Below are 14,003 nucleotides of genomic sequence, written 5' to 3' on the forward strand. Positions count from 1 at the left end.
TATTTATTGAGGGGAAAAGACCCCACATATAAGTGGACTCATGCAGTTCAAACCCGTATTGTTTAAGGATCAACTTTATATCTACCTAGTTGGATTACTATGAAAATTAATGTTATTATGTACCAACACTTAGAATAGAGACCAACCTAGAGTAAACTCAATGGTTGTTGGCCATTACTTCTGCTATCATTAGTATTATTATAGAGGAGATGCAAGGAAGTGGTTGATCATAGTTGTCAGGTGAGCTAACCAGTTGTCAGGTGGCAAGATAGTCCCAGAAGCTCTAGGGTTCCATCACACCATCACAACAATCCCAGTGGAAAAGGAGCACTTCTATCAATAGCTTCAGCAAAACTCCTAGAATGAATTCCACCGGACCAGTGTGGATCACATGACCATCTCTTACTTATTATTGTAGTCAAGCAGATAGAAGGTAGCAATTGGCTCAGCCTTGATCACATGCCCAGTCTGACAATGGAGAGCCTACCCCATCGGCACCACACAGCCTGAGCGTGGGGAGAACTGACTTTCCATAGGAAATCTGGAGGCGCTTATAAGATGGAGTTCCTCCATACTGGGCCCTAACTGTCTCCCCACTTACTTTCTCAGCAAACTGGATGAAGATTACTTGTATATAGCGTATGCTGATATCATGGCTAAGGTGAGGCCCTGCCCCCATCTAGGGCAGGTTCCCTTCCCTGCCCACCGCCGCCCAGCTGCAATGCCTGTCCACTGAAAGGGCTGGGACTGGACTGGGGTATCTTTTCTGTTCACCATCATCTCTAACTGATGCCCCATCCCCAGAGCTGCCACCTGGAGGAGGGAGGGGAGAATGGCGAAGCTGAAGAAGAGGAGGTTGAGGTTTCCTTCGAGGTAGGTGCGATCAAGTAGTCCCGGAAGAAAGGGGTAGGGGACCCTGACTCCATCATCCCCCATTCATTCAGCGTGTGTTCACAGAGCAATGCTGTGGGCCCAGCCCTGGGCTGGGTGATGTTGGGTACATAGCTGTGACCAAGCCAGTCCACTGGGGAGACAGCTACATCAGGCAGACAATAACAGCATCGAGTATCCATGGTGATGATGAGGGGAGCTAGGCAAAATGGTCCTGGCAGGAAGAAGGAGGCACAAGCAGTGGGGTCAGAGTGGGGGAAGCCAGGGAAGTTCAGGGGGTCATGGGGACCCTGGAGAGACACCTGATCCAGCCTGGGGGGACGGGCTTCAGGGAGGGCTTCTCAGAGGAAGGGATGTCTGCAGAAAAGGATAAAAGAAATGTGCCAGTTGAAGAAAAAGAGGAAAGTGTTCCAGGTAGGGGCACAGCATAAGCAAAGGCCAGACAGTGAGAGAGTAGTAAATGCAGTGAGCCCAACCTTTCATTGATTAGGGTGATCAGCAAGCATTTCCCCGAGTTTCTCAACCTTTTTTGTGTCAGGGTCCCTTTTGGCATCTGGCAGTTCTTTTCTTAGGATCATGTATTTATGTTTAGAAAATATTTGTTTGGCTGCATTGTGTGTTAGTTGTGGCTTGAGGGATCTTTGTTGGGTCATGTGGGGTCTTTCATTGCAATGCATGGACTCTCTAGTTGTGGCTCAGTAGTTGAAGCACTTGAGCCCCAGAGCACATGGGCATCAGTAGTTGCGACACCCAGGCTCTCCAGTTGTGGCTCAGGCTCAGCTGTGGGCTGTGCGCTTAGTTGCTCCACAGCATGTAGGATCTTAGTTCCCTGATCAGGGACTGAACCCATGTCCCCTGCATTGCTAGGAGGATTCTTAACCACTGGACCACCAGCGAAGTCCCTCAGAATAATGTGTCTAAATGTACAAAATGAATTCATAGCAGAAGAAATAGGCGTATTAAAACAGTTACTAAAATATTATTTTAAAAATTTGTGATACAGTAATATCTGTATCTCTTTATTAATCTACCAAATAACAAGAACTAACAGTGGATCCAGTAGCTACTGTAATTGATAAGTGGTGATGAACATAAGTGACATTTCAAGATGTCTTCAAAAATAATGTGGTATGCAAACATCTGTGATTCTGATGGGTGACACAACCACAGATTCTGCTAACATTGCCATGATTTATGACCTCATCTGTAATGGAAGGAAATGCTACATTTCAGCCAGAGGCGGGGAAACGTAAACATAGACCTCCCCCCCCCGCCATCCGTGTTCACAGATCCCTGGGATTTTATCCATTGACTCCTTGAAGGTGTGTGGGGCCACGTTACAGCCACTCCAGGCCCAGCCATGTGCTCAGTGCAGGAGACCAATCACAGATCTAAATCCCAGGGGACAGAGGAGCTTACAGTTGAAGGAGTGAGCCAGGGGATGTGGCTGGATCAGGAAGAGCAAGGGTGAGGGCAAGGCCGTGAGGGGGAAAGGCTGGGCTGGTGGGCCTGGGTTCACTCAGCAATGTGGGCCGGACTCTACTGCAGGAAAAAGAGATGGAGAAGCAGCGTCTCCTGTACCAGCAGGCGCGGCTACACACCCGGGGGGCCGCGGAGATGGTGCTGCAGATGATCAGTGCCTGCAAAGGTGCCCTCCGTGTGCATTTGGCTCCCCCTGAGTACACCGTCCTGTCCCAACCCACCCAGCCCCTCTGGACCCAGCAGTCACACCCTCCCACCCCTTCTGCATGTGGTTTGCCCTCTTGCCTTGCAATTTCCCACTAATTCCTTCAATCCTGATCACCCCTGCCCACACACCCTTGCACACTCCTCTAATCAACCTTGCACACACACCCTTGCACACTCCTCTGCCCAGTTCTCTGACATTCCCCCCGGGGTGGCTGTTTTCTGGTGGGCGGAGAACACTGATTCCAAATTGAGCAGACCACTGTTTGCCCCCCGCCGTGCACCCCCTGCAACCCGTTCCCCCAAGGAGAGACAGGCGCCATGGTGTCCTCCACCCTGAAGCTGGGCATCTCCATCCTAAATGGGGGCAATGCTGATGTGCAGCAGGTAACGAGTGAAGGGACTTGGGAGGAGGGCTAAGAGGGCTGGGAGGTTCCTGTGTGACTCCCAGGTCCCCCACTCCTCCCACCCTTCTGCAGAAAATGCTGGATTACCTGAAGGACAAGAAGGAAGTTGGCTTCTTCCAGAGTATCCAGGCACTGATGCAAACCTGCAGGTGGGCTCTAGTGCACATATTATTTAAAAAAATAATGTTATCTATTTATCTTTGGCTGTGTTGGGTCTTTGTTGTTGCACAAGTGTTTCTCTAGTTGTGACAAGCAGGGGCTACTCTCTAGTGGCGATGCGTGTGTGTCTTACTGTGGTGGCTTCTCTTGTTGCAGAGCACAGGGCTGTAGGGCTTGTGGGCTCCAGTAGTTGGAGCACGTGGCTCAGTAGTTGTTGCACACAGATTTAGTTGCCCCAAGGCATGTGGGACCTTCCTGGATCAGGGATCCAACCCGTGTCTCCTGCACTGGCAGGCAGATTATTAACCACTGGATCACCCCACTGAGCCACCAGGGAAGCCCCCTAGTGCACATCTTTCATAAGCTGAGTCCCCAGTCCTGGTACCACCTCCAGTTCTAGTTCTGTTCTCTTGGTTCCAGGAACAGAGACCCACTCAGGCCAGCTCAGATAACAGGGAGTTTACTGTAAGGAGTCACATGGAACAATAAAGGAGGCAAAATGCCGCAGACTTTAAGAATGAGTTATGTTAAGGATCCAGATAGCTGGAAGGTAGTTGAGACTTCAGGGGCACTCAGGCAACAGGGACTTGGGGCTCTTTCTGATGACCCCCATTCCTGCGGCTCCTCTGCTGTCTGCTTTCGCTCTCCTCTTGTGGTTGACTGCCTTTCACTGCCTCTCTGAAGCTTTTGCTAATTGATGGTTTCTGTTTCCTTCTGATTTCAGCTTTTATGTATTTCATCCTTGCCCCACCTTACCCCACAGCTGCTACTGCATAGCTTCTATCAACTCTTAGTTTCTGCTTCCTCTCGATTTCAGCTTACTCTCTCTACCACCTTCCCCCATCATGGGGAGGGCTGCCAGGCTCTGGAATAGAGGAGGGCAGAGGCCTCAGCGCATCTTCACCGTCTTTCCTTTCTTTCCCTCAGTGTCCTGGATCTCAATGCCTTCGAGAGACAGAACAAGGCAGAGGGGCTGGGCATGGTGAATGAGGATGGAACTGGTGAGGCCCTTTTGGGCTTCCTTCTCCCTGGGGCATCCCCTTCCTTCAGGTTTTTCTACTCCCTCCCCCAACATTGCCCAGAACTCCCTTCTCCCAAACACCCTCCCTCCCCAAGAGCATCCTCAGGTTCCCCCTCCTGCAGTGGTCCCAGTCCTGCCCCGCTCCCATTCCTCCAGAGTCTCCCTCCCCCTGGTCCCACCCCTGGGTGTCCTTCTGTGTTCTCACCTGTCGCCACATGGATCCCACCCTCCACATGCCCCAAGTCTCCAGCCCGGGTTGCTGTTCTCTCATTAATGTCCCTAATCCGAGTTAATTGAGTCTCCTCTTTGCTGTGTTGTGACGTGTCTAACCTTTCTGCCCTGAACCTTGCCTCCTGCCTCTCCATCTCTACCTGTCCATCTCTCTTTCTCTTCCCTCTTCTTTCTTCCATTCTGCTTTCACCCTCTTCTTGTTCTCTTCTTTGCTTTCTTGCTCCTTCTTGCTCTTTCTCTCTATGGGTTGTTTCTCTCTGTATGTCTTCAATCCTGACCATATCAATGTGTGTTTTTTTTTTTTTCCTGTCTCTCTGTCTCCTTCTGTCTTTCTTTTTCCTCCTTTTTCTTCTGCTTCTTCCTCCCATCCTGTTGGCTGCCTCAGTCATCAATCGCCAGAACGGTAATTCCCGGAGCCCATTCCTTGCTATGCTGCTGCCACCCCTCCCTTCTAACCCCCAACTGCCCCCCTCCACCTGGTGGCTGAGGATCTGGGACATGCAGGGGAGGGAGGTACCATGCCGGCGGAAAATCTTGAGATCAGGGCTCCAGAGACCAAGAGTCGGGTCCCAGATTAGCCACTGACAACACATGGAACTATGAATAAATCGCTTACTTTATGTAAGCTTGTTTCCCCATGTGTAAAATAGAAGCAAAAGAAGATGGCAAAGATCCTTTTCCAGCTGGATGTTGTTGGACTTCCAGACCCAGATTCGCAGTCCCGAGGTGGGGTGAACCCCACTCCCACATACCAGGCTCTCTGCACCCGCGACCCCAGATTGATCGAGTCTGCTGTTCCCATCCACCAACCGGATTGGTTGCCCCCAAGCATCCACTCTGATTGGTGTGCGTGCCTCCTCTGCACCTGCTCTGGTTGGCCTGAACACTCACTATCTAGCTTTCCCCTCGCTCGTCCCGCCCCTATAGTCTACAGTGATTGGCTCCTTTCATATGCCCATTCTGATTGGTCCATGTTTACACTCCTCCCCCTCTGCTTTTCCTGGATTGGCTGCTTTTAAGACATCTGAGCCAATTGGCTTTCAACTGCATCGCCTGCTCATTTCTCTCCTGCACAGACCCTTTGCGTGAAAGTGACTACAACCCCCATAATCCATTAACCACACCCCCCACCCCGGAGTCCTGGAGCGAGGTTGAGGGAGGTATCAGCAGCCCAAACCTCTTCTAGGTCGACAGACACTCTTGGATGTCACACAAGTGGTGACATCAAGGAGACACTGATACTGTAGAAAGACGCTTGAGGCCGCAGCTTCATGACTCAGGGCCCCTCAGTCTCCTTCTGCTGATGTCCTGGACTCTGAGGTTGGGACCTCTGGTGTCATGGATTCCCATGGCCCTCATAGTGTCTTTAAAATGGTGGCTGCTGCTCCCTGCACACCTGCCCTTTGTGCATGTGTGTGCAGTGTGCATGGGCCGTGTGCACACTTTCTGGTGTCCTCGCGCATCTGACGTCTTCTGGACCGTGCCTTACCCCCGCTTCCACCCAGGAGAGAAGGTCATGGCAGATGATGAATTCACCCAGGACCTGTTTCGATTCCTGCAGTTGCTCTGCGAGGGTCACAATAATGGTGAGGAGGAAAGGAGGGTGAGATGGAGAGGCGGCCAAGGTCTGGGGTGGGTCTGGAAGGGTTGCCTGAGTTAACCTCCAGTCCCATTCTCCCCTAATCAGTGACACCTCACCACCCTTCCAGGCCCCACTGTCCTCGACCCCACAGTCCTTCATTTTTTACTTTCAACCAATGTCAAGCCCTGTCTGCCCACTTGCCTAAATCTCTCTTGAATTTCAGGAATCCAGCCACTTTGTTTCACTTTCACCTCCTCTAACCAGTCCAGTTCCCCCAAAGCAATCTGCCAAAACCCAATTTGGCCAAAAATCAATTTTCACACATGAGCAGTTCGCCACATGCCATTTTCCCACAGGCATTTTGCAGCAGCTGCCAAAGTTCAGTAAATGCGGTGGATTTCCTTTAACTCTGGGTCTGCAGAGGGAAAAATTGCCTGGCATTTCTAAATGAATCTCTTAGAACCACTTATTAATTTTGCTTATAAAATACTTTGCCAGGAGGAAGTCTCGCATTCTCTTGCCTAGCTTAAACAAGTTTGAGTTTTCACAACTTGTGTTCTGGTTCAGACAATATAACCAGATGAAGGATGACACAGCAAGTTAATGAAATACATCACTGGTGAGAAAATGACACCTCACGTGGCACACGGTGTACAACGTTAAAGGAACAGTTTGAAGTTCTGAACAGCAAACATCCCACCCAATGCAGTTTCCTATGACAAACACGTACAGTCTCGAAGTTGTGGTTATAACACTTAGCAGGTGATAAGAAACCACAGACTGCCCAGAAATTAACTTCATGACAAGAATGGGAGTGATTCTAAACCTAACTTCCATAGAACCTGCACCCCACTTGGCTAGTATTCTTTAAGGTAACTGGTAAACATCTTTAATTTTTACTCTTTTCTTTTCAACAAAGGATAAAGCATGAGCCATTGTTTCCACAGCTAGTTTTCCTTCAAGTTCTGTTACCTACCTTAGTGCCAGGTGACTAAGGTTTTCTTTCTTTAACGAAGGTGGAATCAGTCTTTGGGATTTAAAATGAATTTTCGTCCCTGGGTCTGTGACTTTTGGAACTAAGAATGTTCTTTCGGTGAAATTTCTTTCTCCCACCAAATCTGCCATCCAGCCTTCTGCCCAAATTTGTGGATTCGTAAACCAGTCTAGTCGAATAAATGTTTGAAATATCTTTCAAATCTTAGAGGCTTTGCATGTCTTGAGTGTTCCGTGTCATTCAGAGCAGACAAAACCAGGGAGTTGTAGCTAACCATTTAGGCTTATGGTCTGATTTAAATGAACACAGAAAAAGGAATTAGAAAACAAGGTTGGTGGGAAAGCCTACCAATTTGCTTATAAAATCTTGAATGTCTGACTATTACTTTTTGTCTATCACATGAAACCAGGCAAAAGGACATTCAGACTGAAATAGTGATTGTGAAGTGTTTAGAGGGAAGTCAGGTAGAAGTAAAACTTCAGGAGAAAAAAATTCCAAGGGGCTGTTGCAGCCATCCTGGGCAACACACTGCTATAACATCAAAAGGATTTAACTGAAGTTCTGTTCATTGCCTTGATAATCTGATGAATTGGTCATTTGGCAAATGGGTCTATAGAAGTTGTTCTCAGACTCAAGTGTGCCTAGGAATCACCTGGAGGCCTTGTTAAAATAGACTTTTGGACCCCATCCCAAGTTTTTTGATTTAGTAGTTCTGGGATGGAGCCCAGGAATTTGCATTTCTGACAGGTTTCTGGGAGATGCCAACTCTGCTAGTCTGGACTGGTGCTTTGAGAATCACTGCTCCAAAGCGCAACTCTTAACCTCAGTACTCTCTTTAAGGCCCCTTAAGAACCGCTGTTGTTGGGACTTCCCTGGTGATTGAGTGGTTAAGACTCTGTGCTTCCAATGCAGGGGGTGCAGGTTTCAGCCCTGGTCTGGGAACTTAGAGTCCACAAGCTGTTGTTTATTGAGCACTTACATACCTGTTATAAATTTAGAACAGATCAGTGTTCTAAATTCATTATATATACTAACACATTAAAATCTCAGGACAGCTCGATAAAGTAGGTCTATTGCGACTACCATGTTACATATGGGAAAACCAAGACAGTCTGCCGCACACAGAGGTCACACAGTGAGAAATTTGAGCAGCCAACGCCTACTCATCTTTCAGGTCATAGCTCAGAGGTCCTCTCCTCCACGAAGCCCTCCCTGACCACCCAATCTGGGTCAGGCAGCTCTTCTGGGTTCCTCCAACCCCCTGACCTTCCTCCATCACAACCATGATCATCATAATTATTATTCCAGAATTTCTCAACCACACACTAAAGATGGGAGAATGGTTTAATAAGCACCCAAGTAGCCATCACTCAGCTCAAATTATAAGCTTTCTGCCATAGACCGTTTTTCAAATAGTGGGAACTGACTCACTAGATGGTCGTGAATCAAGTTTATCGCCGAGATTCTCATTTCTAATTGCACATTGGTATGCCTGGGGAGCTTTGCAAGACGCTAACGCCCAGTTTTCACCCCAGATAGTCTAATTTAATTGGTCTGGGATGAGGTATGAGCATTGGGAGTTTTAAAACTCTCCAGGTGTCTCTAATGTGCAATCAAGGTTGGGAGGTTAAGAATATACATTTAGTGCATTGAGATCAGAATTCTTTCTAGTTAACTAGTACAGGACACAAAATAGCAGAATGCATGGCACATACTGGGGTTCCCAGGTGGTGCTAGTGGTAAAGAACCCGTTTGCAATGCGGGAAACTGGAAGACTCGAGTTTGATCCCTGGGTTGGGAAGATCCCCTGGAGGAGGGCATGGCAACCCACTCCACTATTCTTGCCTGGAGAATCCCATGGACAGAGGAGCCTGGCGGGCTACAGTCCATCGGGTCACAAAGAGTCAGACATGACTGAAGTGACAGCAAGCATGCACACATGGCACATAGTAGGGGTATGTGAAGCTACTGGCTCGGTACATGTGTATGTAATATCAGATTAGACACCCCTCCTGGGCCTCAGTATAAACATGTACTGTATTTCCTGCTGTGGGTTGCAGTTAGAAAACATTGAAAAATTACTACACGACAATAGAAACTTCACAAGGGCAGAGACTTTGTTTTCTTTTATTCCTGTATCCCCAGGGCCTTGAACAGTGCCTGCATATGTGCTAAGTCACTCCTGTCATGCCCAACTCTTTGCAACTCTATGGACTGTAACCTCCCAGACTCCTCTGGCAGTCCATGGGATTCTTCAGGCAAGAATGCTGGAGTAGGTTGCCCTGCCCTCCTCCAGGGGATCTTCCCAACCCAGGGATCGAACTCGAGTCTCCTGTGTTTCCTGCATTACAAGCAGATTCTCTACCACTAGCGCCACCTGGGAAGCCCTGAACAGTGCCTGACACAGAGTAAATGCTCAGTAAATTTATAGTACTAAAGTATAAGTGACCAGTCTTCATCTATCATTAGCGTATAGCATGTGCTCAATAAATATATATTGACTAAATGAACAAGTAAATGGCAGATGCTTATCTCCTCTGGTTCTCAGTAGGTGTGCAATGAATTTTTTTTGAGAAATGAATGAATAAATAACCATTCTTCCATCTCTCCAGCACATAGTAGGCATTCAGTAAAAAAAAAACTTGCAAATGGCTAAAGGTTGAATCTCCATTTCCCCATGCTGTATTATAGATGCTCAGTAAATATTTCTGGGGGAAAATGAATAAATGACCTTCCACTACATCTGGCACACAGTAGGCCCGCAATAAATATTTATTACACAAAATGGATAAATGATCCTCCATCTTCCTCTAACACATAGTAGGTACTGATAAAGAGTTATTAGAAATGATTATATGCTTTCTGACATACAATAGGCACTCCATAAATATTTATTGCATAAATGAATAAAGGACCCACTGTCCATCTCCTCTAGCACATGTCCATCTCCTCAAGCTCAATGAATGAATAACTTTTCGTCTCTCTAGATTTCCAAAATTACCTACGGACACAGACAGGGAATACAACCACTATTAACATCATCATCTGTACTGTGGACTACCTCCTGCGGCTGCAGGTGAGGCTGTGAGGCCGTCCAGGTGTGACCTGGGCCGGGGACTGTTGGGCCATAGCTGGCCCCAGTAGCCGCTCACACTGCGTCTACCCGCCAGGAGTCCATCAGCGACTTCTACTGGTACTACTCCGGCAAGGATGTCATTGAGGAGCAAGGCAAGAGGAACTTTTCCAAGGCAATGTCGGTGGCTAAACAGGTGTTCAACAGCCTCACCGAGTACATCCAGGTAGGATTCGCTCTCTGGGGGAGGCGGGGCAGTCTCGCATCCCTCGCCCTCCCTGGTGCTCACGTAGAACCTTTGCCACGCAGGGCCCCTGCACTGGGAACCAGCAGAGTCTAGCGCACAGCCGCCTCTGGGACGCCGTGGTGGGATTCCTGCACGTGTTTGCCCACATGATGATGAAGCTCGCTCAGGTTCGGGCCCCTCCGTTCTTCATCCTACTGCCTCTGGACATCCCCTAACTGGCATGTTTACAAGTTTTGCCTCCTCAGTCAGTTTTCCACCCCAGGGTTCCCAGCGGGTTCCGGACGGGTCCCATCTTCCTTCTGGATGGGCTTTCTGTATGACCTCGCCTCCTCCCCTCCACCGCCAATCGGCTGGTTATCTATCTATAGTTCCATTGGTCTGCGTTTGGGCCCCGCCGCCTCCAGCCCAGAACTCCTCTATGGTTGGTTGGTGTTCACACCAGTCGGATAGATAATCAGCCGATAGACTGTGGAGGGGAGGAGGCGGGGTCATGCAGAAAGTACATCCAGAAGGAAGATGCAACCAGTTTGGAACCCGCCGGGAACCCTGGGGTGGGAAGTTGACTGATGAGGATAGGAAAAGGGTTGGCTTCTAGATCTGGGCCTGAAGCTGAAGCAGTGTTTTGCTTCTTTATTCTGCTTGCGGCAGATGACTCCTATCCAGGGCGTCCATGATGTAAGGTCCCTGTCGAGCCCCGTCTCTAGCATCTTCATGCTCCCTTTGCTCCACCAGCCCCACCCCTTTGCAGTCTTGTCAATGTCTCACAAACACCTTATCCGTTTGCTCTGCTTGTCTGGTAAACATATTTCAAGGCTGCCAAATGCACTGCAGGAGGGCTCAGCATCTGAAAGGGCACCATCCAGAACCTAGATCAGTTCAGTTCAGGTCAACGTATTTCAAGGCTGCCAAATGCGCTGCAGGAGGGCTCAGCATCTGAAAGGGCACCATCCAGAACCTACACATCCTACGTAAATACATCGATGTGTTTATTCCAGTAGTTTTCCAGCAGGTGGCAATATTTTATATTTTATAATTTCCCAACAGGAAGAGTCTTGAGGAAGGGAAGCTTTTTCTAATTTACTCAAAGGCGCCACAGGGGCTGGCAGAAACCCTGTCTGGTGTCATCTGACCTTTTGAAAGAAATTGAGTTTAACTACACAGTTTCTCAGTGTGGGTGAGTTGAAGTCAAGCTGTTGTAATCTTAAAATTCTAGAGGATACTGGTATCTTTGTGGAGATTTCCAAATCTTACAGAATTAATTCATTAGCCATGGCCTAAGTTAAATTGCAAAAGCTAGAAATCCAATGCAAAGTGGTGGCTTACAAAAAAAAAAAAAGAACTTATCAGCTCACATCACAGATCAGATCATATCCAGGGTCTAGAATGCTGTTAGTAGAAATGTCTATCTCCTCTCTAGCTTCATTATCAAGCAAGCACTTCCCAGGGCCTGGAAAGAATGGTGTCCTGGGCTTCCGTGAGCCCCTCTAACAGCTTCAGAGGGGAAAGAACCCCTCTTTAGCTCCAAGAAAAGACTTGCCATACTCTTACTGGACTGCAGAGTCACATGCCCATTCCTGAACCAATCACCCTGGTCAGGGAACAGAAAGCTCTGATGGGCCAGACCTGGTCCAATACCCACCCCTAGAACCAGGAAGGTGAGTTTAGTCCTATATTCTCTGAGAGCAGGATTGTTGAATCAATCAAGTAGCTGTGTCTTGGGCAGGCACACACCACAGGCACTCACCAGGATCTGAGATCCTGGAATGTTGGAATCTTTGAGTCAGAATGCAGAGCTTTGGAATCATGGGAAAGTGTTAAGACTAGAGGGCTTTTCCCAGGTGGCACTAGTGGTAAAGAACCTGCCTGCCAATGAAAGTAGACGTAAGAGATGCGGGTTTGATCCCTGGGTCAGCAAGATCCCCTGGAGAAGACAATGGCAACCCACTCCAGTATTCTTGCCTGGAGAATCCCACGGACAGAGGAGCCTGGCGGCTATGGTCTATAGAGTTGCACAGAGTCAGGCACGACTTAAGCGACTGAAGCAATTTAGCACGCATGCACGCACTTTAGGATTAGAATTAGCAACTTAAAAACTAGCATGGGGTAGCCTTACATCAAGCCTTACAACTAGCAAGGAGGAGCCTTACATCCCATTTACCTGGTACCCTTACCCTTCTTCCATTTTATTAAGTAGAACCTTATGAAATTACCACTTTGTTGGCGAGACATGCCTGAATATTGGCAATTTTTGTAGTTCAGCCTCATACAAATAGGGACCATGAGGCAGAACTTGATCATGTTGGAGACTTCTGTGGGCCCTCCACGAGACACTATAACAGGAGAAGCAAAGTGTCCCCACATTCTTCCCAAAAGGCTTACCAGAGAGCCCATAGCTGTGTCCTGCAGCCTTCTTCCTGAACCCAGAGTCTCACTTTTTTCATCACATACTCATTCAACAAACATGGGTCAACCTCCCACCATAGGCCAGGTGCCTTGCTGAACTCTCATCCCTTCCCAGATCTGTGTCAGTGTCCCCGGTATTTGCTCCTGTCTGTCTCTGTCTCTCTTGGTCCCAAGCGTCTGCTCTCAGCCCCATACTCCTCCCAGCCCTCCTTGTCAACCAGCCCTTGCCACTACACATCCCCCCTTGGGCTCACTTCCCCCTAAGTGTCGACCCCACCCCCACAATCTTGTCTGTCTGCCCTTTGCCCTGCTTCCGAGGAACATGTCTGGACTCGGGTCCCCTCGGAGGTAAGATGGGGAAGGAAAATGGTCTTAGGCCCTGCTGGGTGGATGGAAGCAGCTGGAAGTGGGGGAGGCATCTCTGCCAAAAAGAACCCTCACACAGATGGGGTGTGGGGTCCCTAGGACTCAAGCCAGATCGAGCTGTTGAAGGAGCTGCTGGATCTGCAGAAGGACATGGTGGTGATGTTGCTGTCACTACTAGAAGGTAAGTGCCCAGTGGCTGGAGTAAGTGGAGGGCACCAAGGTGCAGACAAGCTCAAGAATGGCCCTCAGACCCAGGAGAGCCTAAGCCTCAACCCCATTTGATGTCATGTCAGGGTCAATGCATTTAAACCGCTGTAATAAGCTCTCCAGACACTTATTGAGCACTTACTATGTGCCAGGTCCTATGTACATATGGTAATTTATTGATTCCCCAGAGAAATCTTAATCAGGGGGGTGGCCAGGACACTTTTTAAAATGTCTGCCCTGAATCATTATTTATTTGCTGAATGTGTCAGTTAGTTCTTGCTGCCTAACAAATATTCCTAAAATGTAGTGACTTAAAACAACCATAATTTATTAGTAATAAAGTAATTTAACTTGCAGACAAAGACTTTTTCTATAGCGGTTCATAACAGCATCCTCAGTCTTTCATATGGCTGCATATTACCAGTTGTGTTGTGATACAGTGATTCATTTAACCACAACCCTATCAATGGACATTCAGGGTTTTTTTTTTTAATGTGTTTATTTATTATTTATTTATTTTTGGTTGCACTGAGTCTTCATTGCTGCACACAGCTTTCTCTAATTGCAGCAAGTAGGGGCTACTCTTCATTGCAGCGCACAGGCTTCTATTTGTGGTGGCTTCTCTTGTTGCGGAGCAGAGGCTCTAGGCACACGGGCTTCAGTGGTTGCAGCTCGTGGGCTCAGTAGTCGAGGTGTGCGGCTCTGGTGCGTGTAGGTCAGTAGTTGGAGCACACGG

General features: G+C 48.3%; 1 protein-coding gene across 5 annotated transcripts in view; it reads left to right on the plus strand.

Moving 5' to 3' along the window:
• Nucleotides 1-14,003, plus strand: part of RYR1 (ryanodine receptor 1) — a 129,010-nt gene that overhangs the window by 80,543 nt on the left and 34,464 nt on the right. For 3 of the 5 annotated variants that reach the window (XM_061388165.1, XM_061388166.1, XM_061388167.1), the window contains 12 exons: nucleotides 610-661; nucleotides 805-873; nucleotides 2,440-2,539; nucleotides 2,885-2,964; nucleotides 3,057-3,133; nucleotides 4,071-4,144; nucleotides 4,781-4,798; nucleotides 5,901-5,981; nucleotides 9,959-10,047; nucleotides 10,142-10,270; nucleotides 10,354-10,458; nucleotides 13,160-13,241. In XM_061388165.1, coding sequence (XP_061244149.1) covers nucleotides 610-661; nucleotides 805-873; nucleotides 2,440-2,539; nucleotides 2,885-2,964; nucleotides 3,057-3,133; nucleotides 4,071-4,144; nucleotides 4,781-4,798; nucleotides 5,901-5,981; nucleotides 9,959-10,047; nucleotides 10,142-10,270; nucleotides 10,354-10,458; nucleotides 13,160-13,241 — 956 coding nt within the window. The remainder of the gene's footprint in view (nucleotides 1-609; nucleotides 662-804; nucleotides 874-2,439; nucleotides 2,540-2,884; nucleotides 2,965-3,056; nucleotides 3,134-4,070; nucleotides 4,145-4,780; nucleotides 4,799-5,900; nucleotides 5,982-9,958; nucleotides 10,048-10,141; nucleotides 10,271-10,353; nucleotides 10,459-13,159; nucleotides 13,242-14,003) is intronic. The other 2 variants (XM_061388168.1, XM_061388169.1) reach the window with 1 other exon arrangement.

The sequence above is a fragment of the Bos javanicus genome, chromosome 18, assembly GCF_032452875.1.
Source record: "Bos javanicus breed banteng chromosome 18, ARS-OSU_banteng_1.0, whole genome shotgun sequence".
Lineage (NCBI taxonomy): Eukaryota > Metazoa > Chordata > Mammalia > Artiodactyla > Bovidae > Bos > Bos javanicus.